Genomic DNA, 21,906 nt, shown 5'->3' on the forward strand with positions numbered 1-21,906 from the left:
AGCACTTGAGTATGACTGGGAAGGGTGGGTACAGAGAGCGAAAGGTTATGAACACAAGATTTTGAAGTAAACACAGAATTGAGGCATTCGGCCTTCTCACGAGCGGAGTCGGCTGTGGTGCCTTTTGAAGTGAGTGAAAGGATCGAAGGGGAACATACTCCAGAGACAGACTTAACAATGTGCTACCAGGTTTTATAGGAGGGAGACAAGTTTGAAAGGTCATTATTGAGATTGGATTGATGTTGTTTTCTGGCTCTCCTGAGAGTAGACACACACACACACACACACACTTGTGGGCTTTGTGGAATGATCTGCGGTTGCCTTCGGTTGGATTTGCCTTCCAGGAGAAGAATGCAAGTTGTTTTAAAGCAACTGCCTCACCACGGGATTCAGAGTACCAAGAGTGAGAGGATGGGTAAGATAACTGAATATGAGATGGGATGAATCTGTGCATAAAAGACAGCAGGATTTCTCGGCTGAATTAATATCAGGGGCAGTCAATATAAGCGACCAGTCCTGAAGCGTGATGGTTGTTTTCAGTTCCTGCCAGTTTGCCTGAATGAATTGCCAGACTCGCCGGCGCTGAGGTTGCTCTCTGAGAATGTACAGAGAGATGGTGACCTTCACGAGCACATGATCAGATGAGCCAATTGGGGCAAAGGACGAGCAAGATACATTGGTGGGGAAGTTGGTCATCACCAAATACAGAAGGGAAGATTTTCCAGAAGGCAAGCTGGGTAAATTCATGGATTCAGTCAGTCCCATGGAATCACCATGGCTGGTGATCCCATGGAATCACCCAGAAGTCCTTTGCAGAAGTGCCATGGCTGGTGAGAGGAGGTATCAGTACCCAGCCAATTAGCATGGTGACAATTGAAGTCACCACATATGAGGAAGAGAGAATTGGGATGAGCAATTTAAAGTTGGTCCATGATGGCTGAGAGATGTAGATGGAGTCGTTCCTGTTGGGAGTATGGTGCAACACACAGACAAACATGAGGTGGGAGCAGAGGGGAGGTCACAGCCAGAGGTCCTCGTGGGGTTTGGGAGGTACACGAACAGTACTCTTATATGAGTCTTGACATTGTATATCTTCTTCTTCTTCTTTCGGCTGCTCCCATTAGAGGTGGCCACAGCGGATCATCCGTTATGATCCGCATTCTGATTTGGCATAGGTTTTATGCCGGATGCCCTTCCTGACGCAACCCTGGTTGCCTCTTACGACACAGGGATAAGGATTGGGTTTCGCCATGATTCTGGGCTGCCCTACACCCTCTCATAGCGCGGCCCAGTGCAGAGCTCCCGTCCTCAAGCGATCCTCCAACCCAAGCCTCCGAGTAGCCGTATTACAGGCACACGCCACTACGCCTGGTAGTCTTGACATTGTATATATATATATATATATATATATATATATATATATATATATATATATATATATCTTTTTAAACAAACAAGTAAACGAAGTGTGAGAAATGGAGTTTTTGATGATCGGGTTTTGAAACCACCAGGACAGGGTTCGGGTCACTCAAACTGGAGGAGACAATAGCCAGGGAGGGACACTAAGGAGTCAGGAACATCTGGTGGAAGGAAGGATATATAAGACATCAAGTATTACAGAAGTCATTGGTTTCAAATCTTTAAAAACATAAATAAATGAAAAACATGTCTTGCAACACTTCTTGCATGTAGAAGAAAGATCCCAAATTGCTGGCAATTCAGATGCGTCGACAAAGATGGGTGGTCAATGCAAGTAACAAGAATGGGTCAAAAGGTTTTTCCCTTTCCAAATGTTTCAGAGGCAAAAGAATGTCCTCTTATTTCTATGGCATCAGGAAACTCACGAGCTGGAAAAAACATGTGACAAACTGTAAACTACATAGAAAAGACCAACTACTGTGACAAGTTAGTGATGTAGATCATTCTTTCATCGTAGGGAGAAAATTATAGCCCACTCATCCTTCCCCTCCACCAAATATATCTATATATATATATATATATATATATATATATATATATATATACATATATATATATATATACATATATATACATATATACATATATATATATATACATATACATATACATATATATACATATATATATATATATATATATATACATATACATATATATACATATACATATATATATATACATATACATATATATATATATATATATATACATATATATATATATACATATACATATATATATATATATATATATATATATATATATATACATATATATATACATATACATATACATATATATATATATATATATATATATATATATATATACATATACATATATATATATATATATATATATATATATATATATATATATATATACATATATATATATATATATATATATATATATACATATATATATATATACATATACATATATATATATATATATACATATACATATACATATATATATATATATATATATATATATACATATACATATATATATATATATATATATATATATATATATATATATATATACATATATATCAGTCTCATCTGCCATCTTGTGGACAATACAAACTGTAGGCCTTACCAGCACCACCAGGCTTCAGCCAACAATCTCGGGCTGTGAACACAGAATCCAACATGGATTCAAAAAGCAAAAAGTACCCCTGGATAGGGAAACAACAAAAACAAAAACAATGCTGAGTTTATAGAAATGCATATAAACCTCAAATGACAAAATACGGATAGAAATTAAAAAATATATATTCTGACCATCCACTCAGAAACAATGAGATCCACTTTGTCCATTGGAAGATCAACATCCTCGATCCGTCCATGAATGATTGTTATCTTATCCTCAAAGCCATTCTCTCTGCGAAAACAATACCAAGTTGGTAATTAGAAACAGAACTTTTATAAGTCCCCGTTGGACTTAGTCCGAAACGGAGGTTTATGGATTTGGTCTCGATTTTCGTGCCCATGTGTGCGTGCCCGCAACCATATCTTGGACATGTATGACCAATTTTATTCGTACTTGGCACAAAGACAAAACATGATGGTATACATTAGCACATCATTTTGTTTCACGACACGAGCGAAGATGGCTGACTAGCGGCCATTTTAGTTGTAAAAAAACCCGATGTTGAACACGTCCTCAACAATTTCTCGGACATGCATTTACGGATGTTGTTCAAACTTGGCACACAGATAATGAATGATGGCTTACATATGCACGTCGTTTTGTTTCTAGATCAGGTCCAAAATGGCCAACTAGTGGCTATTTTGTTACTTAATCATGTACCCAACCATTTCCTGAACATGCATGGTCCAATTTTGTTCAAACCTTGCAAAACACAGTCCATGATGGCATATAATACACATGCACCTCACTTTATTTTGCAATCTGATAAAAGATGGCCAACTGGTAGACTGGCGGCCATTTTAGTTGTGAATAAAAAAACCCTCCCCCCAAAAAACGGGTGTTGAACACATCCGCAAACACTTCTCAGACATGCATGATCCAATTTTATTCAAACTTGGCAAATGTCACATGTCACATGACCACTCAAGTCAGTTGCACATACATATATATCTTGTAAATATATGGGCGAGCCCTTTAACTCCATACAGCAAAATTACTAAAACCATGGGGGCGATGATATTTTATGTCTTTTTCTCCTTGTTTAGGCCTTAGTTATTTTATAACTTGGTTTACGGATCCGCTGACGGTATATTTGCCGAAATGAAATATAAATATAAAACACATTCTTTGCCTTTTATATTTATACATTTTCGGCCGAAGGTGCAAAAGTTTAAAAACCCGAAATGTAAATGTCGGCATTTATTTTCAAAATATAATTCCGTGCGCACGCACCAAAATGCCAAGTCACCTTTAACCAAACTGCGCAGTAGAACTGCGCAGTCGTCTTCGGTCATGGCGTCTGAGGAGTGGCCAGCGTGGTTCAGATTGACTGTGGTTTCTGGGGCGAAAGTGATTGTTAAGAAGTATGTCAGCGGTATAAATTCGAGTTACACATGTATATAACTGTATTGGTGATTTAATCACGCAACATCTTGATGACGAATATTCTGGCCAAACGATTGCATCAATTCAGTGCAGCAGCAGGGATGATTCGCAGGCTACTCTCAATCGTGCCGATTTTGTTTCCATCGAAAGTTGTACACCGCTGTTCGTATTGAAAGATTTCGGTGCCAAGTACGTCAAAGTTTCCCTGCGAGATGCTGATATTCCGCCTTCAACGGACCAGAAATCAGCCTTTGATGTGCTCATGGGGATGGGGAGACGGTACGATCAGATGCCGACTGAAAAGTAAGAGCTGGTTATGGCTCTGATTGACCGTTTTGAGCGTGTTGACTCCGAGTAGGCACCTTTTTTAAAAATAATATCCAGCACTATGCACTGGTGTGCACACACACATTTATGACTTGGACAGTAATTTTCTCAGCATTGTTTCCATTTGTTTGATGGTCCAACAGGTTTCTATGAGAAAAACATGCCAGACTATATTGTAAAAACAAGTTTTAATCCCTCTTTATTGTTTTTTCACATCAGATGATACAGTGAACATGGGCATCCTGCATTTGAATGGTTTTCCATCTTCAATGTTTTCTTAGATCCTCCTGGTCCGGGATTTATATTTATTTTCCCCCCACCTACCCTTGTCTTTTCCTTGGAACATCCAAAAAAAAATCATAAAAATATATAATTTCTAAAAATGGAAATTATATTTATATTTGACCTACCGACCCTACATTTTAGCTGAAGAACTGCGTAAACCAAGTTATAAAATAACTAAGGCCTTATCGGTAAACTAAATTAATTGTGATGACAACCACCACCATGACACACCCAGTACATTTTGATGAGTATCAAGGCTCACTCTGCCTGCATGCTCAATGTAATGGAAATAACAGCAAGTTTCATGCAAAGTATAAAGGTTTAAAGAAAAACAAAAAGTGCTTTCCACCAGCAAAAACACAAGTCTGACTTGGCATTTTGTAAAGTGCGGATTTATATTGATTCCACACAAAAAAAAATCCTTGTAAGCATCTTTGTTTGACCTGAAGCATATCAGATAATTGCAAACAGAAAACCCAACTCAAAACATAGGAGTAACTAAGTAAATGCCAAGTGTGCACTGCTATTGTCATAGAGGTTTAAGGTTAAGGTTCAGTGCAGCAGTGGCACACACGGGCACAACGAGCATACACATCAACACGTGTGAATGCATGCACACCTGCACCAATTCCTCACTCAAGCGAAAGAAGCATAACAGGAAAATGAGCATCTTAACTGTTTACAAATCCAACAGGAAGATGAGCATCTGTCTCCAAACATAATGTTGCGTCGACGGCTCAACTTACGCCCCGATCCTCGCAGCGAGAGTTTAAAGTCCCACGACGTTCCGAACTGATGGCGGACAACGTGCACATGGGTTGTAAGGAGAAACACGAGAAACTTTGCCCTTTTTAAAACAAACGGGATAATTCCCGAGCCAGAAGCAACCAAGGGAATGGTGATTGCGAGGAGACGAGGGCAGGTTGGGATAGGGAAGAAAATGGGAATACCGAATCGATCATAAACAAGCAGAGGTATAAAGTACACCGCCCCCATGCCAAAGAAATAAATAACAAATCCTGAGCACGCGACATTGCAGGGGCACCTTTGGCGCCCAGCGATGTCGCTATGCAGCACAAGGAGACTGGATTGGGAGTGAGCAGTGCACAATAATTGATTGATTAATTGATTCATTGAATAATTAAAATAAATAAATAATAATCGTAAAATAATTAATTTCTCAATCAATTACTGAATAGCATCCCTCAACCAAAACTGTTTCATCCGAATCAGTAACTTTTTGAAAATTAAGCAATTCATCAAAAAAACTGAATAATTAATCGATGAATTGATTAATCACTGAATCAAAAATACCCCTTCTAGCCAAATCTCTAGTACACTGTCGTGTCCAATAATCAGTTTCCTTGCTCAAAAGGTGCCTGAGATATTGCCCAGATGAGAAATAAAATAAATAAGTAATTAATAAATTGATAATAATTAAGTAATTAATCAGTTTATTGATTAATCGAAAAAAATACCATTTTTGTCAAAGCAAATCTTCACTTTTGTCTCCAAATTTCAGCTTCCTAGCTCAAAGAATGGCTGAGATATCACCTTGAGATATCAAACAAACAAACAAACGGAGTAAAAACTGAGTACTCCCTTCCTTCATCGCCTGGCGATGACGTCATGCATCGCCTGGATATGGAATTGGGAAGGAGTGGTGTACAATAATTATGTACAATGAAAACAAAAATGAATCTGAAGAAATCTAAGGCACCACACACCCGACTCAGTAACTGACAGGGGAAGGGACAAAAACTGGGGGACTCGGCTCTGGTGGTAGCGGGGACAAGCAGGCGATGAGAGGATGATGAGGAAACAAAGACCAGGGCAATGAGGCGAGCACCCGATGACCAGGACAATGAAGAGATGAAGCACATGGGCAGATCGACGAACAGACTGTGCACAAAAGCAGGCAAGCAGGACGATCTCCTCAGAACTCGTTCAATTCCCCCAAAAGCCTCGTTCTCCTCAGGCCTCGACTTGCCTCACCGACTCTCCCCAGGGTTTATTCTAAGGAAAATTTACAACTGCACAAACTCTGATGCGAGGCAGGGGCGGGAAAAAATGGAGGCTGTGAAGTAGCCGAGTACGACAGCTGAGCCGTCGTGGCGCATAGCAGTGCCGAGGCCCGCAGGGGCAAGGCGTGCAGAGCACGGGAGGATGTGGGAGGGGTATCCCCTCCCGCCGAGTGGCTCTGGGGGGTCTCCCCCAGAAAGTTATTGATTTCTAGATGCTCTGTGGTGCATTCTGAGGGGTGTCTTGACCAGTTTCATCTGTCAATCTGCTATATTTGGCGATTTTTCAAGAAAACGATATCTAATTAATTACACACATATTTAAGAGTGGGCTACTGTAACTCTTGGTATGAATCATCGTCATGTGATACATATCCGCAAACCAAAATATACCAGTCACCCATACCTATTGTAACGTGTCTTTTCAGACTATATATATATATATATATATATATATATATACACACATATACAAATAGACTGAAAACTAAATAAATAAGTAAGTTAATAAATAAACAAATAGATACTGTTTTTAGTATATGTGAGGTAATTTATATAATTCTTTTTTGACAGGCATGGTCATCAGTCAGAACTCAGAATGGATATCAGGAAATGGTTTAGTCCAGCTGGTGGTGTAGCATCCAAACCTGGTGAGGATGATGATACCATGCCAGGTACATCAACAGCTGCAGATGAAGACAAACAGTCTGAGGCAGATACAGAAAGTGTAGATGATGAATCAAGAGAATACGAATTGGAAAGAAGTACTTCTGAAGGTAGTGAAAACACAAATGACCCTCCAGCAGATAACTCAAATCCATCTACAACCAACAGTGATCAAGGATGTTTTGTCCACCTTCACAGACATGGGAGACACTTAGTTTACTGTGATCCTTGTATGAAGGAGTCTCATGTTGTGAAAAGGTATGCGCCAAAGGGGAAATTACCTGCTATTACCCTACCCAGAGGAGGGTGACCACCAACGTATTCTTTTTAAATTCCGATCAGGATGTTTACCGCTTGCTGCGGACACCGGCCGTTTTAATAAACCAAAAACTGCACTGTGTGATAGAAAATGCGCTCTGTACAATAGCGGGAAAGTTGAAGATGAAATTCACTTTCTAATGGAATGTAATATCTCAGATTCCAATCAATTTTTAATTTTAATGGGAGATGAACGATTACAACCAATCTTATCTAAATATATATGTAATTATGTGTTTACAGGTGAGGAAAGAGGACGCCGAAGCAAAGACCACCACCTTTTTGTTAGTGGCAAAAGGGACAATGCAGCCATACAAAACGAGCTTGTGCAATCCTGTCAGAGTTCCTGGTACAGCGGTTTGACAGTGACATTGACAAGCACATGATGGAGGTACTGGTGCCCTTCTTGAAGCTACAAGATGCTGACATCAAGGCTGTTCATCAGCTGATATGTCCAGATTTGGACCTTGAGGAACTCGGTATGGAATACCAAGATCTTGTGTCTTCTGGACAAGGAAGAGACTTAACTCTCAACAAGCTGGTCAAGTATCTGGTGTCTAAAGAACTGTTTCCAAATCTGGTGAAGGCATTAAGCAGAGTTGTGGCTGCCAAGCCTCATTCAGCAGATGTTGAGCGTCTTATAAGTAGCAGCAATGCTCTGAAAACATGTGAAAGATCAAGAATGTCAGTGGAGACGGAAAATCTGTATTTGTACATACATTACAACATGCCACCATTAGAAGCATTTGATCCAAGGGAGGCGGTTATGATTTGGCTGTCATCAAAGGCACGCAGAAACAAAAGTCATGACAAAGCAAAGTTTCAAGTCCACTTCAAGGGAGTTTTCACAGAAGCAGAACACAAAGTAGAGGATGACGAGCCTGACGAGGTGGAGGTATCACCTAAGAAGAAGGTCAAGAAATTCTAACTTCTTACAGTTTTGCTTACTTGGACAGGTTCAAATGTTCATTTTCGTTAAGTTCTACAGATTTTGTTTAATCTTACTCATGCCAAAGACAGCTAGCGAGTTGGACTTACCTGAAACTTGGTTCTAATGTTAGTCATAGTCAACCTCAGGCTCAGGTTTATGATTTTGTTCTTTGTGTGACTATGAGCAACCACTTGTGGTTTCACATCTACTGTTAATACGTTTGATAATCCTCACTGTTTAAGATATAATTTGTAATGTGAAATGTGGTAGTCTATGTCATATATTATGATTTATGTAATATGTATGATTGCAGTATATTGTAAGGTTAATTAAAAAAAAAGTTTTGGTCAGCTATCAGACTATCAGTGACGTCTATTGTGGTTCCTTCCTAGTTTATGACACCCGAGCCATGCAAATTCAAACAAAGAACAAATTGACAACTGCACATTTTGAATTTACAACTGCACAAAAGGGGTACAACTGCACATTAGAATAAACCCTGATTCTCCCAAATGCCCCCATTCAGCTCAACTGAATAATATGCAATAACATGCAATATTACATGCAATGGAAATAACTTCAGCATGCTTGAGCAGATGTTTTATGTTTTCCATCATCTAAAATATCTAGAAGCAGAATGCAAGTGCTGTTTATATTTCTCAGGCAAGATATGTCACCTGAGAGCAAAGATATGGTGAGATATTGATATTTGGTAGCCATATTGGATTTATGCAATGTTGCCCAACTCTACCCTAACGATGCCATGGCCCATGATTGGCGTCAGTACTGCTGTGGCCGGTTGAAGGCTGTGTGCTTCTAACCTACAAATTTGATCCCAGTCTCCAACACTTTGGTCTAACATTAGAGGACTAATAATGGTGTCAATGGCTCCAGTGTCCACCATGGCTTCACAAAACTCCCCCTCGATTTTACGTCTAACCCTCGATTACCCATGCCAATCTTTCCACAATTCACTATTTTCACCAAAAAAGGGTGCTTCTCCACACTCACCAGCCGAGCAAGGCCGCATATGCTTGGCCCAAGTTTCCCGGACAGCCTGCAGCAACTGAGCATGAGCTGAACTTCTCAACGCTGGTGGAAATGCTATAGCCGTGTCATTGCATGCAGTTCTTTGCTCTGTTTGGAGCACAGGCATCATCGCAACAGACTGAAAGAGGGGCATTATTGTCCCTCTCTGGAAAGGGAAGGGTGATCGCTAGGACCGCAACAGCTACCGAGGGGTAACGCTGCTCTCAGTGCCGGACAAGGTCTTTGCTCGAATAATTCTTGATAGGGTTCGCCACCATCTGCTTGATCACAAACACCCAAAGCAGTCTGGCTTTCTACCAAAGAGGTCAACAATTGACCATATCCTTGCTCTTCGGGTCCTCACTGAACGCAGACAAGAGTTTCAGCAGGGGCTGCTCACAGCCTACGTTGATCTCCACAAAGCATTTGATTCACTGAATCGGAATGCCCTCTGGAGGATTCTCAGTCTTCGTGGGGTATCACCAAAACTGATTAATTTGATTTCTGAACTTTACTCTGGTACTGAGAGTGCTGTGATCTGTGAGATGTGGTGTTACCATCTCCGACTTATTTCCAGTTGTCACGGGAATTTGGCAGGGTGAGTACTGGCCCCCACACTTTTGAGCACTTGTATTGATTGGAATCTGGGGAGGATGTCAGAGATATCAAGCTGTGGTGCATCGTTTGGGAATGTCAAAATCTCTGACCTTGATTTTTCAGATGATGCAATCATCTTTGCGGAGGCACTGGATATCCTTATGGGGGCCATCGAGGTGCTGATTGAGGAGTCAGAGCCACTGGGATTGTGAGTTTCCTTGGTTAAAACTAAGACCAGGCTTTCACTAACATCTGGGATGCTGCTATCTTGTCTGTACCCATTTGTGGTGAAGATGTTGAGGTCACAGAGGGATTCATTTACCTTAGAAGTGATATTCATATCTCCACATGTTGTGCACCAGAGGTCAATGGACATCTGGGTCGGGCTTGGGGAGTCATGGATTCACTGGATCATGTGGTGTGGCGCTGTCGGTACCTATGCAGAAGGACGAAGGTCTAATTCTTGAAGTCCTCGGTGCTTCCAGTCTTGCTCTACAGATATGAGACTTGGACTCTGACCAAGGATCTGAGACAGTGACTTAATTCCTTCGGTACCTGGTCTCTTTGGAGAATCTTTGGCGATCACTAGTCAGACATTGTGTCCAACGAGCATTTGCTGAGAGAGACTCAGATGTAATTTGATACCTGTATATAGTCTGTGAGCATCACCTGCAGCTCTGTGAACATGTGGCTTGTTTCCCTGATGCTGATTCTGCTCACCAGATTCTCTCAGGAAGGAAGCCTTGTGGGTGGAGGAGGCAAACGGGCCAACCGTGTGCCTCATTGTTCCAGCAGATTGATCGGAATCTCAAGGAGATGGGGATGGGCTAGGTATCTACTTGGGGGATGGCCAGACAGAGGCCCCTGGAGTACTGGCGGGTATTGGACACAGCAGCATGCTGCTCTGTTGCAAGCTCCCATACCTGACCTGACATTGATAACAATAACAGGAGGAAGATGCAATATTACATGCATTGGAAATAATTTCAGCATGCTTGAGCAGATGTCTTGTGTTTTCCATCATCTAAAATATCTAGAAGCAGAATGCAAGTGTTGTTTATAATTCTCAAGCAAGACATGTCACCTGAGAGCAAAGATATGGTGAGATATTGATATTTGGTAGCCATATTGGATTTATGCAAATGAGCTATTCATCCAATCAAGTTTTAAAGTATTCAAAATGCATCCTTGTGTTCAAAAACCTCATTCTAGAATAATGAATCACTTAAATATGCCATCAGAACAAAGATATGGTAAAATATTGATATTTGGTGGCCATATTGGGCAAATTGTTTTTTTTTTGGTGGCAAGTTGTTGCAATTTGTTTTAAGTTGAGTGAAAAAAGAACTAGATTCCCTGGACTACCAGAATAAGAAACCTTTATACACAGCATTCTTCAACTTTCAAACTTCTCTCCCTCCTCCAAAAACCTGGTGGCAGCTTGGTAAGTCTGTCTCTGGAACATGACCCCACTCCATCCCTTCCCGCTTTTAAAATGGCACCACAGCCGACTCTGCTCGTGAGAAGGCCGAAAGCCTCAATTCTTTCTTTGCTTCCAAATTGTGTGTTCCCAACCCCTCAATCTCTGCACCCACCCGACACAGTCGCACCCAACTGCTCATGGACTCTACCTTTTGCACCTGAGAAAGTGGAGAATTTTCTGGCAACCCTCGACTTTAATTCTGCAACTGAATTGGACAGCATCAGATCACATGTCAAAATCCTGATCTGCTCCTCTTGCACATCCCCTCTCTGCACTTTCACCCAATCATTTGCCCTCAATCATCTTCCATTTGCTTGGAAGTCAGCCATCACTGCATTACATAAAAAAATTTTTTGCAAACACTCATGCCTTTCACTACAGACCTATCAGCATACTTACAATCACCAGCAAAGTCATGGAATCCATCATCTCAATTGATATTGTTGCGGATTCGCGCCCGCCGGCGTGCAAACGGCCACGTAACTCGAATCGCGGCACGTCGCCCACCGGACGGACAATCCAGTCGTGACCCTCTCGGACTAACGCCGGGAACTAGTCACGGGTGGACCTTTCGGCCTCACCACGATCGTGCCAATCGGCCCCCCGCGTGGGATAGGGTTGTTCGCCAAATTCGACCTACCTAAGTACCCACACGGAGGGTAGACCGGGCGATCGCACCTCGCCGCAGGTCGACTTCGGACATGGGCCACTTTAAGCGACCCGTTCCGTACTATCGGGATAACCGAGCGGTGTTATCATCGGCCTCGACGGTTCGATTAATTATCGGGCGTTTTAGCCCACGACCAACCCTTTACGTGAAGTAAGATGGAGATTCAATAGAGGAAAAGACGAAGCGAAGCGGGAAAACAGTTCAACATAAAGCACATTTATTTCACGATGAACGGAAAGCACACATATACAATTACACCAAAAGCAAATGTAAAAGAAGAAGAAACACAATATTACACAAAAAGCAAATATAAAAGAGAAACACAATGCAGATCTATTACCGACTACGCGAGCACACGGCAACACTTATGCAGTTTTACTTCACAGACGGCGCCGACAACACATATACCCAAAGCAAAAGAAAAGGACCACCCTCAAGGATGAGGCGGGCCTGGGGCCGAGACCGCGTCGGGCCTACCCGTCTGGTGATGAGCCGTGAAATGGCGCTGGCGCCCCGACTCCGCGGGCCTCGCTGGGACTGCCTGGTATGGGGTGGGGACGGGGCCCCCTTCTCGCACTATCTCAGCACGGGGGGAAACAGGAGGGGGTTGTTGATGCTCGGGGGGGGGTGGATATCTCCCTTTCTCGGGTCCCGCGACGAGCGTCTCCACCACGACCTCGGTCGCGCCGCCGGCCTCTCTCTCCGCAGCTCCCCGACTCCGACACGAGCACCCCCTCGACCGCCTTCGCCGCCGCCACCTCTCCACAGCTCCGTCCAACCGCCCTCTCCGTCTCCTCTCTTGACTCGTCCCAACTCTTCACTGGCTCCGAACTCTTCACTCTCTCCCCTCCGTACTGAACTGTTTGGCGAGCGCAGCCCCTTATATGCCCCGTGGCCTCGCTCCTTCACCTTCGACCCTTTACCTCCGACCCTTCACCTCTAACTGGCTCCCCATTGGACCGAGGAAAAGTGGGCGTGAATGCTTTTTGATCCATGAATTTGCATATAGCGACCACACTCCAACGTACCTGGAGGCGGGGCCAAATCGCCCCACGCTCGCCGATAGGACGGAACAGAAGTGGGCGTGAGTCGTTTTTGATCCGTTTTCTTCGGAAAGGCCGGCGCCTTTGCACCCGCTGCTCGGTGCGCGCCCTGCACGAGTCCAGTATCGGTGCCCACAAGTGGCGCGGGAATAGTGGTGATGCGATGGTTGCGAGGGCGAGTTGTGACGGTAAAGGTCGTGGCTGTTGTTGTGAAGCGGCGTTACGGTTGGTGGTTGTTGTGTGATGGCTGTTGAGACGTGGTTGGTGGTGGTAGTAATGGCGGCTGGTCCAAAATAAAGATAGTAAAAGAAAAACGGCTATCTAGAAGGGTCGCAGCCCGCATGAATGACATTTATTCCCTCTAAACAACGGGTTTGGGCCTAACTACACATATACTTACAGAGATATCTCACCTAAGGGACCTGAATGGTGGTTTGTGAATTTCGTCAACCACAACAATATGAAATCATTCTTTTTCTTCAACAGCCTGAATTCAGATCACCAATTCAGATTCAGACCGTGTCACTCTCCCTTGGACATGCTGCTTCAACTCTCCCAACAATGGATGGAGGCCCTCCCAACATGGATGGCTGACTGAATACCTCTACTGTCGATGCCAACGTATGGCTCAACGGATTCCTTTAATCTCTCCCTGTTAAGGTCGGAGTGCCCCAAGGCAACGTTCTGGGCTCAATTCCATTCCTAATCTTCATCATTGATCCCTCTGACTCTGGAAAATACCCATTATCCATTTGCTGATGATTTCACCCTCTGCTGGACCATCACTCATCCTTCAGATAGGCAAGCAGCAACCTCTTCCCTTTTTGGACCTTGACAAAATCACATTAGTCAAATACTTGGAATATGTCTTTCAATCCTGACAACTGTCACACTCTCATCCTCAGTAACGACCGTATGACAAACCGTCCCATCCACTTTCTCAACAATCCTCTTGAGGAAGTTCATTCACTCAAACTCCTGGGTCTCACCATCAGCCATTATCATTCTTAGGCAAACCACATTTCAAAGTTTGCCTCCAAAGCCAGTCACCAAATGAGCATCCTCCATTGTACAAAGTCCTTCCTTGGCAGACCTGAACTACTATCCACCTACAAGGCCTCCATCTACAGCTGGATTGAGTACTGCTCTCCCTTCTGGGCTGGCACTCCTGCCTTTCACCTTGCTCAGCCAGATACCATGGAACCCAAGGCATTCACAATCATTGGAATCTCCTATAATGAAGCAAAGACTATCGGCCTCTCACTTTCCCATCAGAAAGAGGTTAATGGTATGTATCTGTGTTCTACTGTGTCCTTTCTGGTCTTGCACCTTCTGCTCTTTCTGTGCTTTCGTCCCCTTTGTTCCATGCTATGTTAAAAATGTTTTCAAAAAAACAAAAACCATGCTGAACAACAACAACAACAACAACAAAAAAATGCAAGGGATATTTGAAATACGTTTTCATGAACAAGCAAGACATGGGATGACATTCAGCAAGTGACACTGTCTTTCAAGGGCAAGCCTTCCTGAGAAAGTGACATCAGTTTGAAATCCTACAAATTATGCTCTCGAGGCTGATGATATTACAGAGGCTTATAAATGGTTCAAGTTGTGTGAAAGCCTTACCTTGTGTAATCTCCAGCTGTTAAGAGCTGCACATTTTATTACACCATGCGGATGGAACAAATGGAGCAGACAAGAGGCAAAGAAACTGGAAACACCCACTATTCGCAGGGGTTATCCCATTGAAGTGACAGCAGGACAATTCTGGGACACAAGGGAACAAATTATGGAGAAGAAAGAAAAAAAAGGGAAAGAAATAGCAACCTGCAAGTAAGAAGGTTGGGTGAGGAAGTATCAATGAGGATAATTGAGAATGCTCGTAAAAATGGAGGATGACATTGAAATGGCAGTGCACCACCTGCTTGAAGCCCTGGAGGGAAGAGTGGAATAGTACAGCATCTGGAAAGCAGTTCCACAGATGGGAGAAGCATCAAACAAAAGGGGTGAAGGTAGGGCCTTCTAACCATTGCTGAGAATGGAGCTGCAGCAAATCCAAAGTTGAGTGACTGGGATGGAATCCAAACTCATGGTCAGAAATCACACGGTTTGAAAACAGGAAAGACCTGACATTGGCAGCAATGATGGATTTCATGTCTACTGTGCTGTAACGCTCTGATCTGCGTATTACAAGCCAAAATTTATCCAGGGACCAGGTGAGGAACGACAAGATCCTGGACCAAATAAATTATGTAGTGTGTAACATTTACCAGCTAATAAGAGCGGCCTAATACAAAACACTCTGGAGTGGATTCATATATTTCGACAATCTTGAACTACGGGAAAAAACATTATATTATCTTCAACCATCTTCTTTCTGTAGGATTTGCAGAATTGCTGTAATTTATCGAATGGTTGATATGTCATGAAAATTATTTATTTTAACTTTGGTCTCAGTTTTGATAAATATGTCATATGAATGAACCATTGGTGGATAGGTTTGGAGGGGTTAGGTACACAAGAAGAAAGGATCCTTAATGCCATTGGAGGACAGCTTGGAGAGCAGCAATTGGTGGGAAATGGTTTCAAAATCTCATGTCGAAAGAATGGCTTTGACCTCTCGTTTGAAGTTCAAGGCTTCCATCGATTGGTTAAATACAGCAGAATAAGCACAATCTAAGGTGGAGTGGCCAACAAGGAAACCTAACAGGCAATCCCAAGTAAAAACGTTTGGGGGAAAAAAAAGAAAAATTCATGCCTTTAATGACAGATTGCATAATTTTCTTTATGATGGAAAGCAGAATGAAGTGCCTGTAGTCAAGGGGATCAGTCCTTATACCCTTATTACAAACAAGCATGATGTTGGCAACTATGATGGCTGGCAGCTCTCTTGAAGGCCAAACCAGAAAGCTCCAAATGACAATAGCGAAACAATTTTTGGGCTTCGTGACTACCATATAGCATAGCACCGAAAGATTACGGGGGACTCTTAGCAGGAAATCGAGTAAATATCAAAAGAATACATGACATAGTTAGGTTTCAATTATGGCAAACTTCTCACAAATCTAACCCAACTTGTCGTTGCAATGGTTCACTGCACAGACTTTGTTTTCCTCACCTGACGGTCTCTCGAGTCCAGTGGACGACGTCTGCCTGCTCAACTGCAAATACGTGGCGTGCTCCAGCCTGGGCAGCAAATAGCGATAGGATTCCAGAGCCACAGCCCACATCCAATACGACCTGAACAATAATTGCATCATCATAACAAAAATAAAAATAAACCAATGTCACCCGCAGGGTGACCCGTATCTTGCCAAAAGGTGACCACGTGTGACTTCTTTAAGGTCACACTGAGGTGAACAGAGCTGCTATCCACCAGGAGTGACTCCTTGAGGAATATCTGCCTCCGAGAGATTCCGATGAGAATCGTTCTACAGAGTAACCATGAAAAATATGTGTTTGCCTCATAACGTCACCAAATGACGTCATAATGTCTCAAGCTTGACATATCTAGAAAGCACTCATCGAGGTGTTCAATTTGAGGTACTACATGATATGGTTCCTAAAACTTGAAAATTTGACCTTGGGGTCAAATATGTTTGACCTCAGGCACTAACCATGAAGGTCAAGGCCAATTGCCACCAAAAACTAATCAGCTGAGCGCCAAACCATATACTACATTCCCATAAAGTTTGGAGACGATTAGATTAAAATTACTCAAAAAATAAGGATTTTGTCGACTCCCCTGATTTGCGACAAAGTGACCTTGACCTTTGACCTTGACCTTCAAAATTTTATGCGCTGAAAGGGACCTCTATAGGCCTCTGATATGTGAAGTTACAAAAATTTCCAATAACTGTGCTCTGCAGAGTTATTTATACGAGATTACAGACAAAAAAAAAAAAAGCACATGAAGGTCAAGGCCAATCACCACCAAAAATTAATCAGCTGAGCACCAGACCATGAACTATATTCCCATGAAGTTTGAAGACGATCCGATCAAAATTACTCAAAAAATAAGGGTTTCGTCGACTCCCCTGATTTGCGACAAAGTGACCTTGACCTTCAAAATTTTGTGTGCTGAAAGGGACCTCTATAGGCCTCTGATATGCGAAGTTACAAAAATTTCCAATGATAACTGTGCTCTGCAGAATTTTTTATACGTGATTACAGACAAACAAAAAAAACAAACAAACAAAAAAAACCATACAAGCTGACTAACATATCTTGCAAAAACTTCGTTTTGGCAAGATAATAAAAATAGATGACCTATCCCATGCTTTTTCTTAACGAGCCATCTTTCCATCAACCAGGAACAGCAAGCATTCAAATCCTCATTGTGGAAGATCGAGTGTGAGGATGAAACTTTCAACGATTTTTTTTAAAATGAGTAATACAATTAGATTATAAACCAAAGTTATATTCAAGTCTGCTGTGTATATACTGTATATATGGTACTAGAAGGGATACACAGCATTGCCCGGTGCTGTCCTAATTCTGTTGGCATTTTGAAGAAATCAAATTGGTTTTTTTCTACTTTTGTGGGGGCATAAAACACTTCCCTACACCCAATAAAGAATGGGGTCAGGGATCATTTATTACCTTTCACTTAGCGACAAAGGTTATAAGCGTTTTTATTTTTTCAATCGAAAAAAAAAATTTAACCTTTTTATTTTCAAAAAGTTGTTTTTGCATAAAATACTCCACGGCACTCACTGATGAACCTCTGAAAGTTTGACGAAGATCCATTCAGCCATCTCTGAGAAAAATTATGATGCAGACAGACAAACATCTCTCGTATAGTACTGTATTTGGAATGAAGAATGTGAAATGGCATGTTTCCCTGACAAAGGAAAGAATAAAGTTGGTAAAATTATAGAATCTTACAATTTGGACAAAAGCTGGTTCCATCAGCAGCAGCCATCTAATAAATGTAGTGTGTGTGGTGTGTGTGTGTGTGTGTGTGTGTGTGTGTGTGTGTGTGTGTGTGTGTGTGCGCACGTGTGCGTGTGTGTGCGTGTGCGTGTGCGTGCGTGATACACCAATCACGCCAAAACTACTGGGCCAATTGCAACCAAACTTGGCACATGGACCAAGTTTGACCACATGGTGAACATGGGCTGCTTGGTTTCATCTGTAATCACGGGGGTTTGGGAGGGAATGTCGATGAAAATTCTCAAAGTAAATGAGTATCGTGTAGTGCCACCCAGTGGTGGTGGCAGAGACGATTACAAGTCATCTTTGGAGATAACTTGCATTCGTACACCGTACATGTCCCCAGAGAGTGGAAAGCCTTAAAGCCAACCTCCACTAACTAGGGGAGGCAGGGGAATTGGGGGAGGGGGAGGGGGAGTCCAGAGGGAGGGGAAGGGGTGGGAGGAGAGACCCGACAATGCGGGGCATCCCTGCTAGTACCAAATAAATAAAAGCTTAATTTGGTTGTTGCTGCAGACCAACTTTTTATGTGGAAACATGGTTTTATTGAATACATTTTAGAGGTGTAATATGGAAGTCTTTTATATGTAAACATTAACTTATTACCCACCTTATCCTTAAAAAGGTGTTCGTTTTTATATATGAAATCTTGGTAGCTTTGGGTCCTCACTCTGTCCTGCAGTAAACAAAGATAGTTCCAAGAATCAAATAAAAATATATCACTTTGAAAAGCAAGGAAACAGGTATTTCCAAATAAGCAGCATCAGAGTGATTTGTGTTCGTCAAGCATGTTTACAAATAAATTCAAAAAATTAATCTCAAGCTTAGCCTGCCCTATGTGGGCCCTCATACTTTCACCAAGGAAGTGAGTCAAAGGACTTTCTTTTGAGGACCATCAGCATGGATCCAGACAGTTGGCAAATGGCTGTATTCCTGCCAGATGTAATCAAGAATCCATCAGAAATGACAAAATTAAAGAAACCAAAGATGTGCCATGATACAAATGCTTTGTTAGCTCCTTAGGGTGACCAAGTGCTCATCATTCTTTCAATGAAATGGGGGTGGAATCAAAGGGGCACCAATTGCTGTGAAAATAAAGCTTAAAAAGGTCAAATATTGGGCATTACATTGATTGCAGTTTTAAATAGTTTTCAGACTGCTTGATGAAGTTTTAACACGAAACCTGTGGTCAGACACTTGACAATGCTTGCAACAGCCTTTTAGAACAAGTTCACCTGAAAGCAGATGTTCTGTGGCCGCTTATTGTTCATATTACAATAAATGAAGTTTGCGTTTGGGTTAAACCGTATGTGCAAAAAAATGGCAACATCCCCCTTCTAGCTGGAATTTGAGGCATTCACACCGTCCTTGAAAATCCGATCGAGCACTTGGATTTCATGCTGTAACGACGAGCCAGAGGGCACAAAATGACTCGATGCGCCTGGACACATCGCATGCCCTGATTTGTATTCCAAGCACCTCTGATGGTTCGTACACTTAAAGGCCATGTGATAATAACGCAAATAAACTACACAGCTCCGAAGCTGCAGTGCATTTCACAATGGAATTTGCTGAGTGAATAGGTTGCTGCGTTTGTATGATCACAGCACAGCAATCAGGATCTCAAGTCCAGCTGGATGGCAGTACGAAGACCTCACGGGAAATAGAGATATTGCATACATGCGTCTGTACCTCAGGTTGTGGATAAATACTGACAAGAGCCATGTATGGGGTTGAAAATGGCCTTTCCTGGTCCAAAGTCTTACAGAGCCAATGGGTTACAAGGTTAGGATGCAAGAAGAATTAAGTGTAGTTGGGACAGGTCACATTCAACTGATGTGAAGATTACAAAATGGTGAAAATAAAGGCAAAAACGTGGCAAAACCTACAACATAGCTTTTTCAGGTCTCGCAGCCTTTTTGCTGACATGCTCATTATGCATACCACATAAACAGAGACAACACAACAACTACTCCTGTCCTACCTCTTCAGAATCATGCTGGATTCTTCCAGTCACTTGCTTAATCTCTACCACCCACCCCATCCCATCCCATCTCCCTTGAAGACGAGATCAAGGCTTGGTGAATGTATCCTGGTTCATCCAAGCTCAAAACCACTGTGGTTGAAACGTTGGACCTCTGAGTTTTCAAATAAAATCTCCGGTTGATCGAGTTTCCATGGTTTATGGACATTTTGTGATCTTCACATCATTTAAAAGGTTAGAACTTACTGCAACTCCATGCTCAAATAAGAAAACAACAACGTGCAGTTTTATTTTGTGGAACAAACATGAGATGCATGTGCTCAGTCTTATAAAAATGTCATTTTCTCAGATACAACCGATTAGAAATGTGCACTTACAGTTGCACATAGTTTATGAAGTCACAAAAGTCCTAGCTTGGCAAATGTTGGCAAATGACTTCACAATGGAATTTGAAGTCACACACTTTTTTTGTTATCTGTAGTCATCCGAGCGTACACGCACTAATATATACTCCTGTCCTGTACACTCAGTGATATTAAATAGATAAACTGATAAGGCAAACGGCATCCTCCTCCGTCCATGCTCCTTGACGAACCGCATGTGCTTCACATCCAGGACTATACATTAGTCTGTGTACGCTCGGCTGGTTCAGACATATCGAGTCTGTCATCTCAGTTTTTCAATTCAACTTTTTTTTTTTTTCAAAAAAAAAATTCTTAGAAACAAAATTTGATCTTCTATTATTAAAAGTTTCCATTCTTACACGTCGATTTGTTATTCACTTTTACAACTCTTCACCTTAATACTATTCCATTCATTTACACAAAAAAAAGTATTTATTCTTGTTTTTCACAGTTTTCCTATTCTTGTTTTCCTATTCTTAACCACTTTTTCCTTAATTATTTGTCATTCCTGAGCTTTGGTCGAATTTATCATGTCATTTATATTGTTAGTCCACATGCAAATCAAAACAAGCCTCGTCTTCTGAATATTCCTCCATATTTCCCTCTGTATGCGTCGTTACCCTCGCCGAAGGAGAGGGTATTGCATTTGGGTCTGTTTGTTTGTTTGTTTGTTTGTCTGCATAGAACTTTCGTGTTTTTCTCCGCAAACGTTTCTTTTTTTTTTTGTATACCTTGTGGAGGCTCGTATGAGAGCTAACACACAACGCACAGCAAGGGGGCATGAGACAAGAGGGGCGGAAGTGGGAGGGACAAAACAGTGGGGAACAGACACATTAGGAGATCTGTGGAAGGGAGAGGGATGGGGATGGGATGGGGAACATGGGGAAGAGAAGATGGACATTACAGGGACTTTCAGGAAGGAAAGCAGGGGTATTGAAGGAAGTGGGCTTGGGTGGATTATCGGGGGTAGAAAAGATCGTGGATTTGGATGGGGGATGATAAGAGGTGGTGGTGAACAGCTGTTTTGAAAGCCTGGAGGGAAGAATGGGAAAGAATAGAGTGAGGGAGTTTATTCCAAAGGCAGGAAAAAAGAGGAATGAAAGAGTGAAGGTGAGCAGTGATTCGTGATTTTGGTAGTTTTACCAGAAAGGGGTTGTTGGTGGACCTTGACGCCCTGTGGAAAT

The 21,906-nt window shown here is 42.1% G+C and overlaps 1 protein-coding gene across 2 annotated transcripts in view; it reads right to left on the reverse strand.

The window, feature by feature from the left end:
- PRMT3 (protein arginine methyltransferase 3) overlaps window positions 1-21,906 on the reverse strand; it is a 146,397-nt gene that overhangs the window by 61,401 nt on the left and 63,090 nt on the right. For both annotated transcript variants that reach the window (XR_015056501.1, XM_085875163.1), the window contains exons 8-11: window positions 18,945-19,010; window positions 16,518-16,639; window positions 2,775-2,874; window positions 2,590-2,668 (exon numbers count right to left, since the gene is read on the reverse strand). Coding sequence is in view for 1 of the 2 variants with exons in the window: in XM_085875163.1 (XP_085731289.1) it covers window positions 2,590-2,668; window positions 2,775-2,874; window positions 16,518-16,639; window positions 18,945-19,010 (367 nt within the window). In the remaining variant the exon portion in view is untranslated. The remainder of the gene's footprint in view (window positions 1-2,589; window positions 2,669-2,774; window positions 2,875-16,517; window positions 16,640-18,944; window positions 19,011-21,906) is intronic.

The sequence above is a fragment of the Eptatretus burgeri genome, chromosome 3, assembly GCF_056783735.1.
Source record: "Eptatretus burgeri isolate ZD-2024b chromosome 3, Ebu_testis_v1, whole genome shotgun sequence".
Classification (NCBI taxonomy): domain Eukaryota; kingdom Metazoa; phylum Chordata; class Myxini; order Myxiniformes; family Myxinidae; genus Eptatretus; species Eptatretus burgeri.